Raw genomic sequence first — 27,377 nt, forward strand, 5'->3', positions numbered from 1 at the left:
TGTACACATGCTGAAAAAGCTTTATTGGGTATGAAATGTGCTGTTTTCAAACAATTGAGTTTTCATATAATGCATGCGTTTCTGTACGCATGTTAATTGAAAGTAATTGGGTTTTGAAAAGTTTTGGGGGGTATTTTACACAAATATGCAGCTTATCTGTAGCTCTGACTCACCTTTCTGTTCTTGAGCAGGTCAGCATTTTCTCCATCGTCAGGCGACACCGGGTAGGAGTTGGGCAGGGGCAGCAACTACAGCAGGGATAATGGACAAAATAGTGTAGAATATTTGAATGTTCAGCTTAGCTTGCAGTTTTGTTTGTATGTTTGTTGGTTTGTTTGTTCAACACTGTGTTCAGCAATATTCCAGCTATATGAGGGTGGTCTGTAACTAATCCAGTCTGGGTCAGACAATCCAGTGATTGACATCATGAGCATCAATCCACGCAATTGGAATACGATGACATGCATTGACCAAGTCAGCGAGCCTGACCACCCGGTCCTGTTAGTTGCCTCTTACATTTGAATTTTACTGCTTTAGTCATAATTCATTATTTCAAAAATCTTATTCTTCAGAAGAAAATGTCTCATTTGTATTAAGTTACCAATGGATGACAACATGATTTTTATGGGCTTACAACCAAGAATAATAATAATAACAACAATAATCACAACAACAACAACAATAATACATCACACTCACGGCCTGAGGAGCATCTTGTTCCGAGACCAGCCACTCCAGGTCCGAAGCCTTGGGAAGCTGCTTCTCCGAGAACTTCTTTAGTAAAGAGATGGCCACAGACTCGGCTGACATGTTGGCCCCACCGCCGTCCTGGATTGAACTACAAACACATGGTCAAACTATAGCCTTCTAAAGTGAGTGAGTGAGTGTCATATCACATCTTACCAAGGCCAAGGAGTTAACTGAAAGCAAAAGCATATCAGATTCCACCTCTCATATCACTTGCATTTGGCAGCTTGCTAGTCCAGCCAAAATGGTCGGAATTCCAGCCTAGTTTGGCAAGGGTGGAAACTGGACTTTTACAGTCAGTTAACTTCCTTGGCAAGGAAGATGGTCATATCATAGTTTGGTAAACCCACAAGCATAGCTATAGTGCAGACGTGCCAGTGATCTATTTCACGTGAATATACAAGCACATCCCAGACTTCAGCGAGTGAGTGAGGTTAACACCGCTTTGGACTGTATTTCAGTCATATACAGTGTGTCAGCTTGATGTGGGATGAAAGCCCAATGTGACAGATATTCAGTGTTAAACATATATACTTTGGTACTACCCACCAGCACGGGTATGGTGCTGACAAACCCAGAAACATAATCAGGGCACAGTTTCAGTTCCTGCCACGTGCAAAGGACACAAATCTGCATGTGTTCAAACTATGTTATGTTTGTGTTTGCTGTTAAAACGCCTCACTCAGCAATATTCCAGCTATGTGACAGCGGTCTCTAAATAATCAGTCTGGACCAGACAATCCATTACATCATGATACGATGTGGTGCACACGATCCACTGAGTGGACAAGCATGGGCTGCTGAAAACAAATTCCAACCTGGATTGTACCCGGGGTTCATAATTCAGAAGGTCATAGGCTCCTTGACCTGCTATGGTTTCTAAATCCAAGCCACTAAATTTCTGTTAAAACTTTTTACATTAGGGTTATTAAACAAAGCCGATGAATTATATGGTTAATTTTCCATCACTGTGTAGATGTCAGCTATATTGGACTTGGTAACATCCAGTGTTCAATCCAGTGATTGATATTGAGAGCACCATCAACCAAGTCACTGTCAGCCATTATGGACATAATTCCATCCATCCTCACACTAAATAGTAAATACTGAAACAGAGTCTGTGAAAGGATTTCTTCCTTGAAACTGATACTTACTTCTGTTTTTCTAGAGGCTGGCTGCTCTTACGTAGGTCAGCATCTGGAAGGGAGAGACACACATTCTCTACATCACATCATCACTGTCAAGATCAAAAGATTTTCCATAATTGAAATTGGATTTTTGAACACTGTAAGTATAAGCTTAAGAATGTCAAAAGGTCATATCTACCAAATCTGCCAATAGACAATAGGATCAGTAAAACATAAAATGACGGTTGTTGTTTAATGCCACACTCAGGAATATTCCAGCTATATGAAGGCGTTTTGTAAATCATTCAGTCTGGACCAGACAATCCAGTGATTGATATTGTGAGCAACAATCCATGCAATCGTGGTATGATGATCCATAATCAACCAAGTCAGCAAGCCTGACCACTCGATCGGTAAGTCGGCTCATACGACCACCATAGGCTGCTGGGGACCTCTTCTACATTGGAATCCCCATAGAGCTAGCAAACATTTCAGCCTACTTATTTTATTTACAATAGAACGAAAGAAAAGAAATTCAGAGCATATTTCAAATTCAGTGGTGTGAATATGATATCAGGCTTATTCAACCGATGTTGGACATGTATTTTCTACAGGGTCAGAACATTTCTCCAGGTTTCCGGAATAACTGAGATTTGTGAAACTGTTCACGCTAACCACCAACGTGTGAGAAAATGTTCATCAGAACGCGCCAGCCGGGACAGCTAGGTACAGGCCTCAAAGTTTAAATTTTTACCAAGTAGCCATATGGCTACAAGTAGTTTTTTCCAGGTAGCCAGTGGTAAAATCAAGAAGTCAAGCAAATATTGTAAGTAGCCAAAAGTATTTGAAATTATCTTTAATCAAATGACTATTATATGTACAAGTCATAGCACTAGTCTTGGAATTGTACATTAGTGGAAACTGTACTTGAGTTTTGTTATTTGTGACTCGAACAATGATGCAATTTATTTTAATAGATTACATAGGTACATGTATATCCTTGCTTAGCCAATAAAGTATCAACTAAAATAAAATACCAATTACATTAATATTTATGTATTTCAGTTCATTGTTGACTTTAGGAGGAATTATTTGCGAGTACAATTAGTAGCAGACATGTTTATTTTTGTGTCTACATATGTGAAGCAAAAGAATTTAGATGCCACAAGATATTTTTCTAGGCAGTCATTTGGCTACCTCTGAATTTTAGACAGTAGTCAAATTGAAATTTAGGTCGCCTTGGCAATCGTTTAAGTTGCAACTTTGAGGCCTGAGGTAGTTATTCCTGTTACAAGCTGATTTCAGTTTGAAGTAGCCAGTTTTGTACCCAGCCAAACACATGGAGGAATCTGGTAGCAGAGGGGAAAACGTCAAGTTTGACCAAGGTTTTACCTACAGTCTGAGTCAATATCAAACAGGTTTCTGTCACTAACAGAGCTAGTGCAAGTAGTGGTAGCTGAATAACACGTCATATTATTGTTTTAGTAGAAAACAAATCTTATTTTTCATGTGAACATTTTCTATTTTCGATGGGTGAATATTATATATTGCAGCTCACAAAACAGAAAACTAAGCAAGCCTGTTGGGCTAGTAAGACTCTATTTTCACTGGCCAGAAAGAAAGAAAGTATAGCCATAGGCTACCGGGTGCTTATTTCTCACACCGCTAGCCACTCGCTAGTCGTCTATATGGTGTAGGGATGCTGTGCTGGGATGTAGGTGTTAGTGGGGAAATAGTGTGTTAATACGCTACATCTTCTACATCTCCAGGGCTCATATTTCGGTAAACCTACAATAGCCCCTGGATCAATTCCTATGGTTCACGCAATCTCAGATAACCCGCCCTTGATTTCATAAGCAATTTGCTTGCTACACCACTGAGTCTATCGGACCAATCAGAATGCAGGTTACAAACCAGCCTTGGGTTGACGACATCAACAACATGGTTGCCAGTCGAAAAGATTACGATAGAGTTAGCCAGGAATTCAATATTGAAAAACTGACTGACATGCAAAAGAAAAACTCCAAAAATCTTATTGATGGAAAGGCGGTTTTCATGTCCATAAAAACTGACAGTGCCAAGTCCTGCCTTACCTATTTCCTTCCACCTCATCTTGACATTTGATTGGTCGGTAAAATGTTAATGAAAGTCAAGGGCGGATAGTTTGAGATGGCGGTAACCATGGGAACAGATCCAAGTTCCTGAAATGCTAGCCCTGGGGATACAGAGGATGTAGCTGGGAGGATGGGAGGAACTCCTCACACTGACAAATCTTCAAAACCCCTTATCTACTCTAGGATCACTCTTTTAAACTCATGAAACAAATACAAACTCATTATTTTACTCGTTGACACATTACTTGAAAAATTATAGTAAAAATGACAAAAATATTTTTACTTGAAACATGAATATAAGAAAGAAAACAACTAAAACATCTCTACAGCGACTATTTCGTTAAAAGCGTTAATGGCGTATAGAGTCAGCCTTACAACAAAAGTACAACATGGTTACCAGAGTATAGAGATGCCATTGAGAGAGATAGACCACTGGACTTTAGCATTGACAAGTTGCTCTGCTGATCTGCTGCCGATCCTGACACTACAAACAAATTATCTCCCTTTAACTCATTCACTGAAAATTCAGTGGAGATATTTCCAATCGGAGCATAATAAAGGGGTGGTGCTCAATTGGGTTACATGACAGGACATGAGTGGCACATGGTGGTAGTCACGCATTCACATTGTCAAAGAGAAATCTGCAGAATATGCGTTATAAAAAAAGTTCATAAATGTTTGCATGCGAGGTAATCGAATGCTGATAATACATATTTCACATTAACAAATTGATACAGATTACACACAGATTATTTGCAAGACAAGTTGTACTTTATTACAGCCTTGCAATGCTTCTGTGACAAATACACCTTCATCAGACATGAGAGTGATCTGTGACAGGCGATGGACAAAATATCAACATTTCACCAAACAACAGACCCACTGCGCCGAAAAAGTCCCTTTAACGATGCAGTTTTCTCAATATATCAAGTCAATTAAAGTGGTTTGCAAAGGCCCGCCTTGCTGGAGAGCTGAGATATATTTGCGTCAGCTTCCAAACTGAACACATTAACATCACAGTTTCAATACACCAAACTTATCACTAATGAGTGAGTGAGTTGGGTTTAATGCCGCTTTTAACAGTATTCCAGTTATATCACGGCGTGTCAGCTTAATGTGGGAGGAAAGCCCGAAGTGATGCAAGTCTCAGACGTTTACCACTTCGGTGAAACCCACGAGCACGGGTATGGTGCTGACAAACCTAGAAACATAATCGGGGCAAAGCGGGATTCGAACCCACAATCATAGGTTTCTGGCGTGCCCAAGGGAGCAACTCTGCACAGCGAATCGCAGCACCTCAGCCAACTGGGCCACCCGTGCCCCCTTAGCACTAATGCCATTCAAAGACTTCAATGTTGCTCTTTTCGTTTATATTACATGAAATAACGAGATCAGATCATGTTGAGGGGAGTAATTACTCCATGTTAATTAAACATTAGATTTTGTTGACTTGGACATAGTACTGACTAAAGTGCGGGTACAATGTGTGGGGATATTACGCAGCGATAGATGTCATGACAAGCAGTAACTGGCCGTGATACGGCCGAAGGGACATAAACAGGGCGGGGCTTGTGCGCAGACTACTGTCCTGGTATCTACAAAACTTATGTGACATGTTTGTAAATACTCACATAATGGGATAAAATATCATAATTGTATCATATAGATGAACAGGCTAGTGCTACTGAAAACCTTATTTTTTGTATTTATAACATCTATATGCCAAACTTATCAATAATAATAATAATGGTTCCTTTCCATGTGTGTATATAATTATGAGTGTTTGCAACAAATGAAACATAAACTGCAACGAAATAATTTGAACACAATCAATCATAAAAACTAACTCATGTTCATGGGATCATGCATATGATAACTTTTTGTTGTTTAATGCTGCTCTTATAAATATTCCAGGTACATGACGGCAGCCTCAAAATAATCAAGTCAGCACCAGACAATCCAGTGATTGATATTGTGAGCATTGATCCATGCAGTCGGGGTACAATGACACACAATCAACCAGGTCACCGAGCCTGACCACTCAGTCAAGGACCTAACTTAACCAGTAATCCATAAGAGATGTAAATAAAGCTGTGAAAACAATCTGTGAAATGCAACATGTACCATCTTAATTCAATGATTGTCTCTTCTACTTCTAACTTCAAAGTTTAAAGTCCTAATACTGTTCAGCTGACATTTATATTTTCCTGCTCTTTCAAGAGCAACCCCTTTCTTACTTACACAGAAAGACACGCCCGGAGACGATGGAGTTGCTGAACGAACAGAGGGAGTGATGGTCATACTTACACGTCAGTTCAATTTCCTCGTCATCTACATCGTCACTTGAATCATAACTGTCTGCAAGACATAAAACAGACTGCTAGACAGGTGATAAATGAGTAGTTTTACACCACAGCAAGATTTCAGCAATATATTGACAGGGGACACCAGAAATGGGCTTCACACACTATACCCATGTGGGGAATTAAACCCTGGTCTTAGGTGTGACAAGTGAACACTTCAACCACTAGGCCACCCAACCACCCCACAAGTGATGAGTGAGTGAGTATAGTTTTACACCACAGCAATATTCCAGCAATATCATGACAGGGGACACCAGAAAGGGGCTTCAAACACTATACCAATGTGGGGAATCGAACCCTGGTCTTAGGTGTGACAAGTGAACACTTTAACCACTGGGCTACCCCACCACCCAAGAAGTGATGAGTGAGTGAGTATAGTTTTACACCACAGCAATATTCCAGCAATATCATGACAGGGGCACCAGAAAGGGGCTTCAAACACTGTACCCATGTGGGGCTTCAAACCCTGGTCTTAGGTGTGACAAGTGAACACTTTAACCACTGGGCTACCCCATCATCCCACAAGTGATGAACTGGATGAGGGTGACTGGATGATACCACTGTGAATAGACTTGACTCACGGTCCCACTAGTCCGAAGCCCGAGTCTAGTCAAATCCGAAATAATTAACTTTTAACATTACGTTATGACAAGGACACCTTTCATGCTTCAATACTGGTACATTGTACAAAATCTATGTGAAAATGTTCAAATACAACAACCATCTCTGCAAATACAACACTAACATATTATGTATTGATTATCATTTACATTAATGTGAATGTTGTTTAATACCTCAGTCAACAATAATAATCATGTAAATATTCGGGTCTGCAATGTCAGCGTATGCATAACATTAACCTGATATGGTTTATTGGCCAACTTTGTGTGTGATATGAACCTTTAATGGCTTATTGGTCAAAATTGTGTGTGATATGAATCTGTAATGGCTTATTGGTCAACATTGTGTGTGATATGAATCTGTAATGGTTTATTGGTCAACATAGTGTGTGATATGAATCTGTAATGGCTTATTGGTCAACACAGTGTGTGATATGAATCTGTAATGGCTAATTGGTCAACACTGTGTGTGATATGAACCTTTAATGGCTAATTGGTCAACATTGTGTGTGATATGAACCTGTAATGGCTTATTGGTCAACACAGTGTGTGATATGAATCTGTAATGGCTAATTGGTCAACACAGTGTGTGATATGAACCTGTAATGGCTTATTGGTCAACACAGTGTGTGATATGAACCTGTAATGGCTTATTGGTCAACATAGTGTGTGATATGAACCTGTAATTGCTTATTGGTCAACATAGTGAGTGATATGAACCTGTAATGGTTTATTGGTCAACATAGTGTGTGATATGAACCTGTAATGGCTTATTGGTCAACATTGTGTGTGATATGAACCTTTATTGGCTTATGCTCAACATAGTGTGTGATATGAACCTGTAATGGCTTATTGGTCAACACAGTGTGTGATATGAACCTTTAATGGCTTATTGGTCAACATAGTGTGTGATATGAACCTGTAATTGCTTATTGGTCAACATAGTGAGTGATATGAACCTGAAATGGTTTATTGGTCAACATAGTGTGTGATATGAACCTGTAATGGCTTATTGGTCAACATAGTGTGTGATATGAACCTGTGATGGCTTATTGGTCAACATTGTGTGTGATATGAACCTTTATTGGCTTATGCTCAACATAGTGTGTGATATGAACCTGTAATGGCTTATTGGTCAACATTGTGTGTGATATGAACCTGTAATGGTTTATTGGTCAACATAGTGTGTGATATGAATCTGTAATGGCTTATTGGTCAACATATTGTGTGATATGAACCTGTTATGGCTTATGCTCAACATAGTGTGTGATATGAACCTGTAATGGCTTATTGATCAACATAGTGTGTGATATGAACCTGTAATGGCTTATTGGCCAACATTGTGTGTGATATGAACCTGTAATGGCCTATTGGTCAACATAGTGTGTGATATGAATCTGTAATGGCTTATTGGTCAACACAGTGTGTGATATGAATCTGTAATGGTTTATTGGTCAACATTGTGTGTGATATGAACCTGTAATGGCTTATTGGTCAACATAGTGTGTGATATGAACCTGTAATGGCTTATTGGTCAACACAGTGTGTGATATGAATCTGTAATGGTTTATTGGTCAACATTGTGTGTGATATGAACCTGTAATGGTTTATTGGTCAACATTGTGTGTGATATGAACCTGTAATGGCTTATTGGCAAACATTGTGTGTGATATTAACCTGTAATGGCTTATTGGTCAACACAGTGTGTGATATGAATCTGTAATGGTTTATTGGTCAACATTGTGTGTGATATGAACCTGTAATGGTTTATTGGTCAACATTGTGTGTGATATGAACCTGTAATGGCTTATTGGCAAACACAATGTGTGATATTAACCTGTAATGGCTTATTGGTCAACACAGTGTGTTATATGAATCTGTAATGGTTTATTGGTCAACATTGTGTGTGATATGAACCTGAAATGGCTTATTGGTCAACATAGTGTGTGATATGAACCTGTAATGGCTTATGCTCAACATAGTGTGTGATATGAACCTGTAATGGCTTATTGGTCAACATAGTGTGTGATATGAACCTGTAATGGCTTATTGGTCAACTTTGTGTGTGATATGAACCTGTAATGGCTAATTGGTCAACATAGTGTGTGATATGAACCTGTAATGGCTTATTGGTCAACACAGTGTGTGATATGAACCTGTAATGTCTTATTGGTCAACATACTGCGAGTTATGAACCTGTAATGGCTGATGCACAATAAAGTGTGTCAGCTGGTCAATATGAAGAGATAGCAACCAGAACCTATTTGTGAACGTGTGTGCTACCAACCTGAGTAGGTTGACGAGTCGTGTGGAGAGCTGACAGGTGAGGACGTTGCCGTGGCTACAAGACACAAACACACGCACATGCTGCACAACACCAAAGGAAACACAAGTACATGTGTTGTGGTTGTTGTTGTTTGTTGTTTTACGCCGCACTCAGCAATATTCCAGCTATATGACGGCGGTCTGATAATAATCGAGTCTGGACCAGAGAATCCAGTGAGTGACATCATGAGCATCGATCCACGCAATTGGGATATGATGACATGCATCAACCAAGTCAGTGAGCCTGACCACCCGATCCCGTTAGTCTCCTCTTACGAGAAGCATAGTCGCCTTTTACGGCAGGCATGGCTTACTGAAGACCTTTTCTACCCCGGATCTTCACAGGTCACAAGTACATCTGACATCAAAAGCACAACATTACATCAAAAAACTATTACTGAAAGGCATATATCTTATAAGGAAACTGAAAAGCGTGTTCACTAAAAAATCAACTTCAACATGTTTTGCATTTACAGGGGTACAAAAACAGAACATAGTGTGCATACAGTGTTAATCTGTGTAGAGGATTTATGATAAAGTGTGCACACCATTTTTTATGTTTATAACTCCATAATCACAAAAACATATTGTAGTCAATACTTATAAATAAATATGTTGTCAATGATAACTTCACATACTGCTAAGTGTATAGCAAAATAACTGAAGCGTGTTGAAAGATTACACTGAAAACGACCTACAAAACATGTTACACAACAACGAAGATTTTCATATGTCACACACATCATTCCTATATATGAAATCTACATGCAAATTGAAAACATATCTATCAGCAATGTCTTGAACGTATCATCAAATATCAAGCCTCACAGTTTTGAACTTTTAGGGGCTCTGGTTGACATATATGACATCAAAAGACCCTTGGTGGTATTCTCTATTCATTCAACACTTACTGTCTGTTCGCCCATCGCTGAAAGCAGGAAACCCACGGGCTTTCTGAAACACAAAGTGCAGCTGTTAAACACTGGTTTCTGTAATACAGAGTGCAGCTGTTAAGCACTGGTTTCTGAAACACAAAGTGCAGCTGTTAAGCACTGGTTTCTGTAATACAGAGAGAAGCTGTTAAACACTGGTTTCTGTAATACAGAGTGCAGCTGTTAAGCACTGGTTTCTGTAATAAAGAGAGAAGCTGTTAAGCACTAGTTTCTGTAATACAGAGTGCAGCTGTTAAGCACTGGTTTCTGTAATACAGAGTGCAGCTGTTAAGCATTGGTTTCTGTAATACAGAGAGAAGCTGTTAAGCACTAGTTTCTGTAATACAGAGTGCAGCCGTTAAGCACTGGTTTCTGAAACACAAAGTGCAGCTGTTAAGCACTAGTTTCTGTAATACAAAGTGCAGCTGTTAAGCACTTGTTTCTGTAATACAGAGAGAAGCTGTTAAGCACTTGTTTCTGTAATACAGAGTGCAACTGTTAAGCACTGGTTTCTGAAACACAAAGTGCAGCTGTTAAGCACTAGTTTCTGTAATACAAAGTGCAGCTGTTAAGCACTTGTTTCTGTAATACAGAGAGAAGCTGTTAAGCACTTGTTTCTGTAATACAGAGTGCAACTGTTAAGCACTGGTTTCTGTAATACAGAGAGAAGCTGTTAAGCACTGGTTTCTGTAATACAAAGTGCAGCTGTTAAGCACTGGTTTCTGTAATACAGAGTACAGCTGTTAAGCACTGGTTTCTGAAACACATAGTGCAGCTGTTAAGCACTTGTTTCTGTAATACAGAGTGCAACTGTTAAGCACTGGTTTCTGAAACACAAAGTGCAGCTGTTAAGCACTAGTTTCTGTAATACAAAGTGCAGCTGTTAAGCACTTGTTTCTGTAATACAGAGAGAAGCTGTTAAGCACTTGTTTCTGTAATACAGAGTGCAACTGTTAAGCACTGGTTTCTGTAATACAGAGAGAAGCTGTTAAGCACTGGTTTCTGTAATACAGAGTACAGCTGTTAAGCACTGGTTTCTGAAACACATAGTGCAGCTGTTAAGCACTGGTTTCTGTAATACAAATTGCAACTGTTAAGCACTGGTTTTTGAAATACAAAGAGCAGCTGTTAAGAACTAGTTTCTGAAATACAAAATGCAGCTGTTAAGCACTGGTTTCTGAAACACATAGTGCAGCTGTTAAGCACTGGTTTCTGAAATACTTAGTGCAGCTGGGTTTTTGGTTTGATACAAGGCGGAAAACCCATCCACTGCTGAAATTAAGGGACTTTTTACTTGAGACAGAGAACAGACTGAAGAAAAAGAATTGCCTGTCCTTAAGTGGTCGCAATATGGCATTTTGTTGACCATGCATAAAACAACATTCACTCACTCACTCAAACCTCTAAACACATGAGGCATGAATCTGTACATGTACGCAAGTGAATGTTGTTAAATATCACAGTCAGCATTATTCCATCTGTCTCAAAGTGGCCTTTAGAGAATCAAACCTGGACTAGACAAACCAGTGATTGACCTTATGAGCAACAATTCAAGCTACCAGTGACTTTGTAACCATCCAAACTGATAGTTTAGCTCTTACACACCGACACTTAATGTACACAGATGCTTTGAACAGTTTTAGCTTACCAAAAACTTACCATGTATCGTATTGTCACATTCAAACCCACGTTCAACTGGTCTATCATTTTCACCCCTAACATAAACCACAAAATGCTGACATTGTTTTAAGGTTTGGAAAGACAATTAATTCATTGTGGCCTTATGTGGCCTGACAAGCTGCGGTAGTGGTAGGTGTACCTCCTTCTGCCGCTCCCGTCGCCGGATCCGGATCCTCTGTTTCAGCTCCTGGATCTCCTCATCCGACTCTTCCTCGATGTCGGAATCCTTCCTGGCGGGGGATATCACATGGTTCCACTTCATCTGCTCTATGGCAGCTATCAAGGCCTCAGAGATACTGAAATGGGCATTTTCCTGAAAGAAATAATCCATTTGAAAGCATTCTTATCACAAATCAAACTAGTTTAAGCTACAAAACAGCCTTGACAGACTTAGATTACTTGAAAGAAGTCCACAAGTGGTTAGGCTCAGTGACTTGGTTGATGCATGTCAAATATTGCCCAAAAAAATTAAAACGTTTTTTCACACGTTTTGTGAAATGTGTAACAAATTCGTTATTATTACTATAACCTCAAATGAATCCTTCTGCCAGCATTTCTGCATATTTAACAAGATCTGAAAATGTGTATAATAAGACAATGAACTGGTCTGTTCTAAATAGTGTATTCAGAGCACATGCCATCTGAAGTTCACACAGCCTTCCAAAATTCACGCTAGTCCGCCAGCACGGGACTACCACTTTGTGTTAAGGACAAGTGAATGAGTGAGTGAGTGCATATTGTTTTACGCCGCTTTTAGCAATATTCCAGCAATATCACGGCAGGGGACACCAGAGTGAGTGAGTGTATATGGTTTTACGCCGCTTTTAGCAATATTGCAGCAATATCACGGCGGGGGACACCAGAAATGAGCTTCACACAATGTACCCATGTCGGGAATCGGACCCTGGTCTTCGGCGTGACGAGCGAACGTTTTAACCACTAGGCTACCCCACCGCCCCGTTAAGGACAAGTAAAAATTCAATTTTGGTAGTCCTTATTGACTAGCAACATTTGAGGGCTACAATTCCAAACCAGTTCTTAATCCTTCAATTTTGCTACAAATTGGAACTGAACAAAACTTACAGAAAATGTAAAAATAGAGAACATTTTCAGGGTCAGAAGTAAGCTCAAAAGCTTTACAAGCCCATATAAAGATAAAATGTCCTTGTAATGTTAAAACAATGGGGAACTCGAGAAATTTGTACTAGCCTGCAGGGATTTGTACTAGCCCCGGGCTTGCGGGCTAGTGTTAAGCTCTAACCCTGATTTTTGTCTTCTCAAGCAGGACTTGCTGCAAACTCTGAGGACTAGAGAAAGAGTGAGTGAGTGAGTTGGGTGTAACGCTGCTTTTAACAGTATTCCAGTTATATCGCAGCGTGTCAGCTTAATGTGGGAAGAAAGCCTGAAGTGATGCAGGTCTCGGATGTTTACCACTTCGGTGGAACCCCCAGACACGGGTAGGGTGTTGACAAACCTAGAAACATAATCGGGGCAAACCAGGATTCCAACCCACAATCATAGGTTTCTGGCGTGCCAAAGGGACTCAACTCTGCACAGCGAATTGCGGGGCCTTAGACGACTGGGCCACCCGTGCCCCCGACTAGTGAAAGAAGGCTTACACCAGTCATAAGGAATGTCCAAGGCTGCCCCACTTACTTTGTCCAGGTTAGCACAAGTGTGGAAGTCCTGAGAGGAGAGGTAACTCATGAGAGACTGACCCTGAGCCGGAGGATGGAGGCGGCCATCAAACCTACCACCTGACGCTGATGCTGAAACACAGAAAATAGTGGAATCATCAACACGGGATTTAACCTCAAGCAGCACCATCATCAAGGGATGAACATACAATCTGCCACACAGCTCATACCAGTACTGTATGAGTGTGTTGTTAAACGCCCCACACTCTCCGACTTAAACAGAAGTCCGAAGCCAGGGTCAAATAAAACTGTGTCTATTTGTTGTTTAATGCCGCACTCAGCAATATTCCAGCTATATGACGACGAACTCTAAATAATCGAGCCTGGACGAGTCAATCCAGTGATTGACATCATGAGCATCAATCTACGCAATTGGGATATGATGACATGCATCAACCAAGTCAGCGACAATCCAGTGATTGATATCATGAGCATCAATCTACTCAACTGGGATACGATGACAACCATCAACCAAGTCAACAAGCCTGACCACCTGATCCCGTCAGTCGCCTCTTACGACAAGCATGGTTGCTGAAGACCTATTCTAACCCACATGGTCACTGCACTGCACAGGTAGCAGTGAGATTCAGAGATTCACAGCGACATGTAATGTACAGCACATGGTTACGTTTACATTGTACGATGACCGAGAAAAATAAGTACAAAAACCTCTTCCAGCAACTTATACATCTTTTACAAATTGCAAATTATCATCTGATATGATTACTATAGAACAATTACAATATTCTTCAGTTAATCAATACTTATTTCATCCGTGAATATGTAACAGAAGTTCAGAAGATATTTTCATGCCTTTAGATATTCCTAAAACACTTAGATTACTTGCTAAATTAGTATTGTTTGTCAGTTTGACAGAAGAAAAGATTGTAGCTTTGTAATGAATCTACATTTCAGTAAGAGATCGTAGAGGTAGACTACTAGACCACTAGATGTTAGTAGTTGTAAGAGAGGTATATGAGTATGGTATCGTTAGTACATTTCTGCATTACCAACAAGCATAGCAGGAGGAATCTACGTCCTAAGTCGGCCATGTACCTAATCCTCACGGGTTAACCATACAGACAGAGATTTGTTGTTTCTTTGTTTCTTGTTTCACGCTGCACTCAGCAATATTCCCGTTATATGACAGCAGTCTGTAAATAATTGAGTCTGGACAAGACAATCCAATGACTGACATCAAGATCATCGATCCATGCAATTTGGATATGATGACATGCATCAACCAAGTCAGCAACCCTGTCAGCCGATCCCGTTAGTCACCTCTTACGACAAGCATGGGTTGCTGAAGACATATTCCACCCCGGTCTTCTATGAAGGGGGTATGATGTCGTAAGAGGCAAACCATAGGAAGAACTTTCATATAGATTTATACATTTGTATATGGGATTCTCACTGATGAATGGTCAGTTGAACAGGGGTCGATTTAACTGCTGGCCCTTTGGCCCATGGCCAGTTAAAATTACAAAGGGCTTGCTGAAACTTAAAGTGGATGGCCTGTCTGGCTTGTCAAAATTTCACCCCTTCTCAGTGTGTGTTTAATATTTTTTCAGTGAACACTGCTCGATAAGGAAATATTGAGGGGGGTTGAGATTATGTGAAAGGATTTGGTTGGTTGGTTTGTTGTTTAACGCCGCACTCAGCAATATTCCAGTTATATGACGGCCGTCTGTAAATAATCGAGTCTGGACCAGACAATCCAGTGATTGACATCATGAGCATCGAACCATGCAATTGGGATCGATGACATGCATCAACCAAGTCAGCGAGCCTGACCACCCGATCCCATTAGTCGCCTTTTACGACAAGCATAGTCATCTTTTACGACAAGCATGGGTTGCTGAAGACAATTTCTACCCCGGAATCTTCATTGGTCTTGTGTGAAAGGAAACTCAAAGAAAGATATCTGTCGATCATCATGTAGAATGACAACCGGATGCCATTTTGTAATGGGGACAACAGCATCTTTATTTGCTCATTCGAAATGAAAGCCAAGACTTAACCTCAAAGTGCAGGAAATGGCATTTTAGCGGTGAGGAGTCAAAATTTCAGAGCCCTGAAAGGTGGCTACACAAACTCAGGTCCGGCCACTTTGTGGACTTCACCATTTAGTTGGAGGTCAGTTAGTCAGGAGAAGGGCCAGTAACTTTTGAAAGGAGCCAGCCCTACTGGCTACATACAAATTTGTTGCTAAATCAAACCCTGTTGAAACAAGATGATGTCACATTGTGCCATTGTTGAGAACAATACACTATGACACAATCCACAATTTCACACAAAGTCTAACTTCAGTGAAGCTTCTCTTTGGAATTGACATGTAATACATGTAACATGTTCTTACTTGAGTGAGTTTGCTTTTACGCAGCTTTTAGCACTATTCCAGCAATATCAAGGCGGGGGACACCAGAAATGGGCTTGTACCCATGTCGGGAATCGAACCCGGGTCTTCAGCGTGACGAGCAAACGCTGTAATCACTAGGCCACCCGACCGCCCTGTTCTTACTTGAAATGACAATGTATGTTATATATAGAGGCTAACTTACGTATTTCTATATTATTATATGGGTGTTTTCAAATTGACCTTGTTATATGTCCAAGGTCAGTCATATTGGCTCGAGGCAGGCTGTATTGCCATAACAAGCACCCTTATTGCTAAGAACATTGATAAAAGGACGTTGCTTACACAAATTTATTGTTAATCAACGAGCGGTAGTGGACAAACTAAAATTTGTTTGATAACAATTACTGGGCTATCATATTCCCTTTCTTCACTTTTGTAATATACACAAGACACTATAGATGGTGATGTAACAGTTTGGTATCAGTAGGGGGTGCTTACAAATTGGTCTTGAAGTTGGTCATAGGATCAATCTCATTAAAATCAGATGTAAGTTCTCGCTGCCGCTAAAAATAGATCTGAGGACATCCTATTACGTCACGTCAGAACGACCGTTCGTGAACTTTGACCGACCACTGAAATGACTAACAAGAAGTCGACATCAGCCAATTAGAAAGAAGCTTTCTTGAGCTTTACGGCACTCATGTCAACCTGGCGACTTCCATTTCAGACTACACTTGAAAAATATGTTGACACAGTTCTCGATTAAAATTTTGAAAACTGAACAAACAAAGAGTCAAATATATGGTTGAGATTGTGTGGCAGTGCTTCCCACGTACTGTGCAACGCCTCTTCCATTCAAATGTTTATCCCACGGATGTGAGAGACAGATGATAATTTTGACGGAATCAGTCGTAGGGGCCGTAAATGTTGTTCAGAATACCCCGTTTTCAAGGTTGCATGATTAGAAAACACATTCCGACTGTCACTATCATGATCTGTTAGGATGCGTTCTGACGTGACCTGTAATGGGATGTCCTCAGATCTTTGCTTAGCAATCTAAGATCTGATTTCAATGAGATTGGTCATAGGATCTTATTGGAGCAGGGCACTTAATACGGCAAATACAGTCCATGTTCCTCTCCAAAGGCTTGGTGCTTACACCTGTCACCCAAGAAGGCGACGGGGTAGCCTACTGGATACAGTGTTGGTTCTTCATACTGAGTGAGTGAGTGAGTGAGTTGGGTTTAACGCGGCTTTTAACAGTATTCCAGTTATATCGCGGCGTGTCAGCTTAATGTGGGAGGAAAGCCCGAAGTGATGCAGGTCTCAGACGTTTACCACTTCGGTGAAACCCACGAGCACGAGTATGGTGCTGACAAACCTAGAAACATAATTGGGGCGAACCGGGATTCGAACCCACAATCATAGGTTTCTGGCGTGCTCAAGGGACGCAACTCTGCACAGCAAATTGCAGCACCGTTGACGACGGGGCCACCCATGCCCCCTCTTTATACTGAAGACCTGGGTGTAGTTACCTACACAAGTACAATGAGCGAAGCCCATTTCTTGGGTCCTATGCTGTCATTTGACAGAAAAGTTGCTATAAAGTCACTTACACTGGACAGACAAAGCGTTTAAACTGTAACTTCCATTAACCCCACCTAGCAGGGATTGAGAACATGGATGTACCGTAAGTCCCATCATTAAGGCACTCCAAGACTCCTACTGACACGAAGGAGCCTAAACATTCCCTTTGATGCTCAACATTAATATGGGGTGCGGGGTAGCCTTGTGGTTAAAGCAATCGTCTTCACGCCGACAACCCAGGTTCAAATCCCCACATGGGCATAACATTTGAAGACCATTTCTGCGTCCCCAACTTGATATTGCTGGAACATTGCTAAAAGAGGTGTAAAATCATACTCACTTACACATATAAATATGAGCCATATCATCTCTTGAAACAATGAATAAATTATGAAAAAACATGAAAATCACTTTTTGGAGAATTGGTAGAATTTGTCAAATCGTCAATTGTCAAAGACTGGATGCCCAATGATCACAATTCAGTGTTTCTATAGGGGCCACGGGTGTTACAAATGTGGGTTAACCACAAGTGAAGCATCCACGTTTAGTATGATTAATTATCATCATCAACACCAGATTCACATACGGGACAACTGAAGGTGACATTTAGCAGCTGTCAGTATCCTTTGTTCACAGCACCACAATCATAATTATCCTCTTGTTAAAGAAAATGGTTGCAGAAAGTGGCCTCAAATGCTCAAAGCATCCATTACATGTCTATACTGTGAATCACTCTTTACTTACCAGAAAAGCATTTGAATACAGTTGCATATATCCCTCTTAAGCATGCAGACATATTAACATAGCCAATCGAAATGCTGCTTGGCAAAGCAACTGGGAATGTAGCACTGCTATATCTAGTAATAAGACCATCAAAATATGTCTATAATTATGTATCAAATACACCTAAATTTCACCAGGCTAAATCACACATCACTGAGTACAGAGAAGCAATAAGGTATGCAGCATTCAGACTCAATATTAAGGCAACTGGCCCTAAACATGAGTATTTAGCCTTGCCACCACGTGTGACAGTTCTCTGACAACAGCTGTTCTGCTCAGAGTGTTGTGTGGAAGGCAGTTGTGAGATTAGGATTACACGGCCATTATCAGATTGATTATCATGTCTAGGTGCAAGAAACATGCCTAGTGTCCTCTCGTAACCTTGTTACATGTTTTGACATTTACTTTAGAAGAATTGTCTTTGTCTGTTGAGATTGAGGATCAGATGTGAGGTCAGGTGATTTCACTCCCATTTTCCAAAGCAGTTACAAGGCAGTGTGTCATACTCCAATTTGCAGAGTGAGTAATTTGGAATACTTTGAACGTGTTGAAGTCTGTAATTGCAACAAGTAGATTTTTTTACAGAAACAAAAAAGGTCACAACCACACCTGCTTAGCTCATATATATACAGTGAGTGAGTGAGTTGGGTTTAACCCCACTTTTAACATTATTCCAGTTATATCACGGAGTGTCAGCTTAATATGGGAGGAAACCTGGAAGTGATGCAGGTCTCAGACGTTTACCACTTCGGTGAAAACCCAAGAGCATGGATATGGTGCTGACAAACCTAGGAACATAATTAGGGCAAACCGGGATTCGAACCCACAAACATAGGTTTCTGGCGTGCCCAAGGGACGCAAAACTGCACTGTGAAACGCAAGCCTTAGGCGACTGAGCCACCCGTGCCCCTTGCATATATACAAGTAGGATCCAGAGGTGGATCCAGAGGGGGGTCCAGGCCCCCCACCATTTTGAAAACCAACTGTAGTTTGTTGTGGACAATCACCACCACACACACAGAACCTCTGTGATGACAGCCTATATGATCGCAGCCTGTTTATAGTCGTGTATGGACCAGACACTCCAGTGATTGACATTATGAGCTTTGATCCACAATCTTGGGGAATGATGACCAGACCACTGAGTCGGACAAGTAATAACCTTTTTTGACAAAATAAGCACCCAGGGCGCTCTCACAATTAGAAATAGGGGGCTCATATTAGAATATATTTTTGGTGAAAGAGTTGAAAGATCGTATATTTCGTGGTTTATGCTGACAGCCTGAAATGATACAAAAGAAAAGTCTGTGTGTATTTTCACGACAGATATATTTTTCCAGAATTTAATTGCACGTAATTAAGGGTGCATATAGCACATGAGTGTGTATTATACACAAATAAATATGTCCTGTGTACACTGATCAATCGGAAGGGTGCTAATTGGGATTGTTCACAAGCAAATATCGCCATGGGCGCTTATTAGGGCGGGACAAGTACAGGTTGCTGGACCATACTAACATGGAATTACTATTATTGTTCGAAGATGGAGTGAGTGAGTAAACACCTTATGGGAGAGTTAGAACTGATCCCAGCAACTTCTGCTTATTGCAAGATTCGACTAAAATTATTTGATGGATGGAGTGGCTTCGGTGTCGATGGATCTTGCATTCAGTCACTGGACTTGGCTCGATAATTCAGAATATGGCTGACTGTTTCATCAAATAACATTCACTCACTCACTCTCCGACTTAAACAGAAGTCTGAAGCCAGGGTCAAATAAAACTGTGTGTAATTGTTGTTTAACGCCGCACTCAGCAATATTCCAGCCATATGACAGCAGTTTGTGAATAATCAAGTCTGGACCAGACAATCCAGTTATTGACATCATGAGCATCAATCTACGCAATTGGGATACTATAACCAGGGTATTTTGGAAAAAGGGGTTTTTAATATTTACTTAAAATGTAGTTTACTAAATGAAGCTTTTGGGTAAAATATGGATGCATATGAGAGAAGTGACCGTACAGGGTCAGGGCAACAACTCCTGGGGCAAGTGATTATTGGTTTTGCTTCTCTTAAGTGATAGAGTTTACTTTTCATTAGTACAATGAATTAGGAGAATTGGTCTTGCAATAAAAATGTCAGAAGGGAGATAGATAGATGGAACAAAATTGTTAGTCTTGTGGTGATCAAATATTTATGAGTATTACTGCTTGATTAGAATGTCAAAATAACATGATTAAGTATCTTTTCGGTGCCTTCCAGTCTGGCAGAGTACTTGAGGGTATTTGATTACATGAGTATGTCCGAGTTGACCAATGACCCTAGAGAGGTAATCAAATTGGTTAGACCAAAGGGCTTGATGATAAAACTAATTACTATTGAAATTGGGGAATGACCATTATGACTCATTTCTCATGATGTCAAATGTGATTTTGGAGGGAGGAGCTAAAATTATCATCGATAGTATTTTGTGAGTTGTCCGAGATTGGTGCGGGGAGTCGGGAGCATACAGCTGAATAGAAAGGTTCACTGTGGTTTTGGGACCCCGAGTCAGAAAAGAAGTAGAGTTAACGTTCATCAGAAAAAACCATCAGGCTCTTCAACCATCATCTAGGTATGTGTTGTATTTATATCAGGCAACAACAAGAATATATCTGAGGACCATGTGTGTGTATTTATGATTAACTCTATCATAAATAAAAAGAGACTGGAGCAAACCATCTGACTTGTGATTTTGAGAGAGCTACATCATCCCTAGAACTAAGGAGTAGTTGATTAATACCAAGTGACCATAGGTAGAAGGGTAAAGTACCCGGAACCTAAGGTTACAATACCATGACATGCATTAACCAAGTGAGCCTGACCATCCGATCCTGTTAGTCGCTTCTTACGACAATCATAGTCACCATTTACGGCAAGCATGGGTTGCTGAAGACCTATTCTACCTGGATCTCTACAGGTACGGCTCAGGTAAAAAGATTAGCTAACAATAATCCATATAATAACACTAACATCTACTGAAAATTATGCTAACAGCAATGTTTGGGACTGTAGATTCAAACGTTTTAGGCACTGCCTGCTCCAAGTTTGTTATCCTTGCTGGGCTCTTGCAGTAGGAATGGTTGGTTGGTTGGTTGGTTTGTTGTTTAACGTCGCACTCAGCAATATTCCAGCTATATGATGGCGGTCTGTAAATAATCGAGTCTGGACCAGACAATCCAGTGGTTAATATCATGAGCATCGATCCACGCAATTGAGATTGATTACATGCATCAACCAAGCCAGCGAGTCTGACCACCCGATCCCGTTAGTCGCCTTTTACGACAAGCATAGTTGCCTGTTACGGCAAGCATGGGTTGCTGAAGACCTATTCTACCCCGGAATCTTCACGGGTCTCTCTTGCAGTAGGAAGACTGGCACTTCGTATTTACATGAAAACCAATCGGACCACCTCAAACCCTATGGGTATTCTGGGTAGTTGAGGTCCTGACACCCTGGCTGCCTGGTCCAGATTTGATTATTTGGCCACCATGAGAAACCGCTAGGCTACACAGACAGAATAGTATCTCAATATGGGCTGCTGGCTACACAGACAGAATAGTATCTCAATATGGGCTGCCCGCTACACAGCTGTTTTCTCAATGACCTCGTTATTCTGGTAGTGATGCTGCTGCAATCAATATGGCAGACATACATATATACACCATACAGACAGCAACACCAATTTGTTCGTCTGTTGGTTTGTTGTTTAAAGCTGCACTCAGCATTATTCCAGCTACAAGTCTGGACCAGACAATCTAGTGCCTGACATCGTGAGCATCGATCTATGCAATTGGGATACGATGACATGCATCAACCAAGTCACAGACCCTGACCACCTGATCCCGTTAGTCGCCTCTAAGGACAAGCACAGTCGCCTTTTAGGGCACGCATGCAGCAACATCAAGCTCATCATTTGAGTAAGTAAGTGAGTGAGTTGGTCAGTATTTCAGATCTGTCAGTGCCAGCTTAGTGAGGAAGGACATTTCAAACTGATGCAGATGAGACCTACTACCTCTGTGACAACCATGCTGACAAGCCAAGAGTCACCAGGAAAAGCTTGGAGTGCTGCATCCTCGTCTTGCACCACCTGTGTCCCATCACTGGATGCACTTGGCATCATTTTAATATAACATGTGGACACTTGGAGCCTGCAACATTTGGCGCTCATAATAAGCAACAAATGATAGTGCATATAACAATGGGATATGGGTTATGTGTGACCCTGTGTGGGCCGTTTGTGTAATGTGTGACCCTGTGTGCGACGTGTGTGTAAAGTGTGACCCTGTGTGCGACGCGTGTGTAATGTTTGACCCTGTGTGCGACGTGTTTGTAATGTGTGACCCTGTGTGCGATGTGTGTGTAAAGTGTGACCCTGTGTGCGACGTGTGTGTAATGTTTGACCCTGTGTGGGACGTGTGTAATGCTTCACCCTGTGTGGGACGTGTTTGTAATGTGTGATCCTGTGTGCGACGTGTTTGTAATGTGTGACCCTGTGTGTGATGTTTGTAATGCGTGACCCTGTGTGTGACGTGTGTGTAATGTGTGACCCTGTGTGTGACGTGTGTGTAAAGTGTGACCCTGTGTGGGACGTGTGTAATGTTTGACCCTGTGTGCGATGTGTGAGTAATGTGTGACCCTGTGTGCAACATGCGTGTAATGTGTGACCCTGTGTGCAACATGCGTGTAATGTGTGACCCTGTGTGTGACGTGAGTAATGTGTGACCCTGTGTGTGACGTGTGAGTAATGTGGGAACCTGTGTGCGACGTGTGCGTAATGTGTGACCCTGTGTGCGACGTGAGCTGTGTGTGACCCTGTGTGTGACGTGTGAGTAATGTGTGACCCTGTGTGTGACGTGTGTATAATATCTGACCCTGTGTGCGACGTGTTGGTAATGTGAGACCCTGTGTGCGACGTGAGTAATGTGTGACCCTGTGTGTGACGTGTGAGTAATGTGTGACCCTATGTGAGACATGTGTATATCTGACCCTGTGTGTGACGTGTGAGTAATGTCTGACCCTGTGTGAGACGTGTGAGTAATGTGTGACCCTGTGTGCGACGTGTGTGTAATGTCTGACCCTGTGTGCGACGTGTGTGTAATGTCTGACCCTGTGTGCGACGTGTGAGTAATGTGTGACCCTGTGTGCGACGTGTCCGTAATGTCTGACCCTGTGTGCGACGTGTGAGTAATGTGTGACCCTGTGTGAGGCGTGTGTGTAATGTCTGACCCTGTGTGGGACGTGTGTGTAATGTGTGACCCTTTGTGCGACGTGTGTGTAATGTCTGATCCTGTGTGCGACGTGTGAGTAATGTGTGACCCTGTGTGAGACGTGTATAATATCTGACCCTGTGTGTGACATGTGTGTAATGTGTGACCCTGTGTGCGACGTGTGTGTAATGTCTGACCCTGTGTGCAACATGCGTGTAATGGGTGACCCTGTGTGGGACGTGTGTGTTAGCATATAATAGTTACAAACATCTCTTATCAAAGCAGCCACAAAGCTGTCAGGTCATCTACCAGCTTGGTTGTACACAACTTAAATCATCTCCTCATCAGTCTCAGAAACTTAACTATGGTCATAATGATAAGACAAACAAAGGCATTCAGAATGACAGTGTTAGTAATAGGGCTGGGATAGGTAACTCAGGTACTCGGGTCAGGTGGGTACTGAGAAGGACCCGGGTACCCACAGGACTACCCGGACCCGTGGTTGGTCATGTGATATATTGTTTAATGAGAAAAATGATCTTGAACTCTATGGTTACACTACAAGTCACTAATGTTAGCATTTCTTTCTGACTATGCACCCAGACTTTTATATGTTTGAATAAAGATAAAACTTCAGAGAATGTCAGTGTATGCATGACCAGATGGATTTATATGTGTATCTAAATACATTTTGTCCAGGGCTACAGTCAAACTATTCCCAATCCGACATACTGTACCTATCTCTTGAGACCAACAGCGGGTACCCGGGTAGGGTCGGGTAATAGGTGGGTGGGTACCCGGGTAGTAGATTTGGACTCGCCCCAGCCCTAATTAGTAATATATATATACCAGAGCCAAGTTGAAATGACCTTTCACCCTCGTCCTACAGTCACACCGACATTAGCAACACAGAACTACCAGCCTAACTACTTATCATGGATAGAGAAGAAGGTAGTGTCTGCTTCAGGCCTCGGGAAACATGGTCGAAGAGATCGTGACAGTTATCAGATATTCTCTCACTGTATCTTTCAAAATGTCTAATTACTAAAAAGTCTTTAATACTGGCGTTAGTTTAATTTTCAGTCACTTTTCTTGCCGCTTAAACAGTTTTTCCGTTATTTCACAGTGTATCCTACCTACCCAACAGCAGGGAACTGGAATAAAAAAGGTTGCCAATTGGGCAATCGTATTTTGGTCACGCCTACCTCATATTTGACATTTACCGGTGGACGTGCATATGTGAATAAAATAATAAAAGAATAAAATCAGGGGTCACTTTCATAATATATACCATACTTTCTTGAGTGAGTGTGTGAGTATGGTTTTACTCTGCTTTTAGCAATATTCCAGCAATATCACGGAGGCAGACACCAGAAATGGGCTTCACACATTGTACCCATGTCGGGAATCCCACTCAAGAAAGTATGGTATATATTATGAAAGTGACCCCTGATTTTATTCTTTTATTATTTACACGTCTTCGGTGTGGCGAGCAAACGCTTTAACCACTGGGCTACCCGACTGCCCCTACTTTCCTGAGTATAGTTTAATTTTTTTTTAGTTTTTTTTTTCTCTCCATAAAAGATACAACAATGAGTTTTAATGGGTTTGTTTTTTTTCCCCATACAAACTGAAGACAAGATATGTGTTAACCAAAACCTTCAATACAGACTCTAGACGTGTTAATTTCAACAGTTTGCCGCTAGGCCTGAACTATTTCTCACACAAGCAGAGCGTTAAAGTCTGGCGGGCAGAAAGCACCAGTTACAAGCACACCAACTTACTCTTCAACCTCCTCAATACATGAGGGAAAAGCTCTGAAATAAACAAACAGTGAATGACACACGATCAGCACAACTCAACGGCACCATTGGTTCAATGGCACATCATTGACACGTTAGCATTCAGTAAACAGTGTTTGAAGCTGAGCTTGTCAGTCAAAGGGTCCATGTTGAAGCTTGAACATTTAGGGAGTCACGTGGTTCAAATATGACAAGGGCAACACACACAAATCCCAGGATGATCCCCACCTCCTTAGTGAGTGAGTTGGGTTTAACGCCGTTCTTAACATTATTCCAGTTATATCGCGGCGTGTCAGCTTTATGTGGGAGGAAAGCACCAAGTGATGCAGGTCTAAGACGTTTACCACACGGGCACGGGTATGGTGCTGACAAACCTAGAAATATAATCAGGGCGAACCGGGATTCGAACCCACAATCATAAGTTTCTAGTGAGCCCAAGGGATGCAACCCTGCACAGCGAATCACGGCGCCTTAGACAACTGGGCCACCTGTGCCCCCCTACAGGATGAAGAACAGGATGAGACGGCTTCAGAAGTATCCAGGTACCATTAACCAATGACAATGAAATGAACTAGGGCAAGATCTAACTATGTCCCTTTGATTTTGTATGTTTGTTGTTTAACGCTGCAATATTACAAGCCAGTGATTGACATCATGAGCATGACCTATGCAATTTGGAAACAATGACTATAATGAACCAAGTCAGCAAACCTGACCACCCAATCCTGTTAGCCGCCTCTTACGACAAGCATGGTTTCTGAAGACCAATTGTAACACGGATCAACACATGGCACAATTACCCGGATCTTAAAAGAGTTTATCTCCCTCTGAACCTGACAACTCACCATAACCGGTATACTGTGTTTTCTCTTGCTGAGGTAGCGTAGATGACAGCGAAGACGGATCAACTAACGTAGAATCGGACTGGCTGCCACTGTTGTCATTAGCAATAGCATTAGTAAACACCATTGGATGATTATTAGTTCCATGTTTGATGCCACTCATATCTGACCTTGACCTTTTGTGACCTAGTTTGGATGAATCTTTTTTCGTCCTCTTGTCTCCATCGTAGTTATTGGAAGCATTTCTTCCACCTTTTGTGTGTCCACCTTTCCGACTTGGAATGTAAATATCACTGAGAGTTTGGCTGTTGCCATTGACAACTGGCCCTTTCACGATGTCATCGCCATGTGACTTGCACCGTCGAGCATTGGTCTTCCCAATGCCGTCCATGGTGTCGTACATGGGCAATGTTCCACTGTCAAAGAATACAGGCGACATAAGAGATCCCCTGTTCATTGGGAAGTCAACGTTCAACAGAGGATCGCTGTGTATTCTGTCATAGAAGCTGAATCCGGGGGTAGGTGGCGTTGACGACAAGGGAGGTGACTCTGCGCCTGATTTCCTCAGCACAGAACGTAAAGCCTCTTTTGCTGTTGTTCTTGTATCATCAGGGCTTGAACCTGGAACAAGATTATTCTATCAACATCTATTTTAATAAAGGTGATTCTTATTATGGCAGGTTTAGATCCTTGTTCCAACGGTTGTATTGTTCAATATGCAAAAGGCAAAGTGAAAAATGTTGTCAGGACTAATTTGAGATTGTTAGTGTGAGTGAGTGAGTGAGTGAGTGAGTGAGTGAGTGAGTGAGTAAGTGAGTAAGTGAGTGAGTGAGTGAGTGAGTGAGTGAGGGAGTGAGTGAGTGAGTGAGTGAGTGAGTGAGTGAGTGAGTGAGTGAGTGAGTGAGTGAGTGAGTGTGTGAGTGAGTGAGTGAGTGAGTGAGTGAGTGAGCAGGCGAGCGATTGTGGTTTTACGCCGCTTTTAGCAATATTCCAGCAATATCACAGCGGGGGACACCAGGAATGGGCTTCACACATTGTACCCATGTAAGAAATCGAACCCGGGTCTTCGGCATGACGAGCAAACGCTTTAACCACTAGGCTACCCGACCGCCCCTTTTGATTGTTAGACCTAGACAGCATATTTTCA

The 27,377-nt window shown here is 41.5% G+C and overlaps 1 protein-coding gene across 3 annotated transcripts in view; it reads right to left on the reverse strand.

The window, feature by feature from the left end:
- The window catches only part of LOC124151283 (run domain Beclin-1-interacting and cysteine-rich domain-containing protein-like), an 86,780-nt gene that overhangs the window by 12,775 nt on the left and 46,628 nt on the right, over nt 1-27,377 (reverse strand). The window contains exons 6-16 of one of the 3 annotated variants that reach the window (XM_048383310.1): nt 26,234-26,851; nt 25,371-25,403; nt 13,565-13,677; nt 12,048-12,221; nt 10,208-10,250; nt 9,259-9,312; nt 6,296-6,346; nt 4,386-4,472; nt 1,902-1,944; nt 700-838; nt 174-248 (exon numbers count right to left, since the gene is read on the reverse strand). In XM_048383310.1, the coding sequence (XP_048239267.1) occupies nt 174-248; nt 700-838; nt 1,902-1,944; nt 4,386-4,472; nt 6,296-6,346; nt 9,259-9,312; nt 10,208-10,250; nt 12,048-12,221; nt 13,565-13,677; nt 25,371-25,403; nt 26,234-26,851 (1,430 nt within the window). The remainder of the gene's footprint in view (nt 1-173; nt 249-699; nt 839-1,901; nt 1,945-4,385; nt 4,473-6,295; nt 6,347-9,258; nt 9,313-10,207; nt 10,251-12,047; nt 12,222-13,564; nt 13,678-25,370; nt 25,404-26,233; nt 26,852-27,377) is intronic. The other 2 variants (XM_048383311.1, XM_048383312.1) reach the window with 2 other exon arrangements.

This window comes from Haliotis rufescens, unplaced genomic scaffold (genome assembly GCF_023055435.1).
Source record: "Haliotis rufescens isolate VD_foot unplaced genomic scaffold, xgHalRufe1.0.p SCAF_47, whole genome shotgun sequence".
Lineage (NCBI taxonomy): Eukaryota > Metazoa > Mollusca > Gastropoda > Lepetellida > Haliotidae > Haliotis > Haliotis rufescens.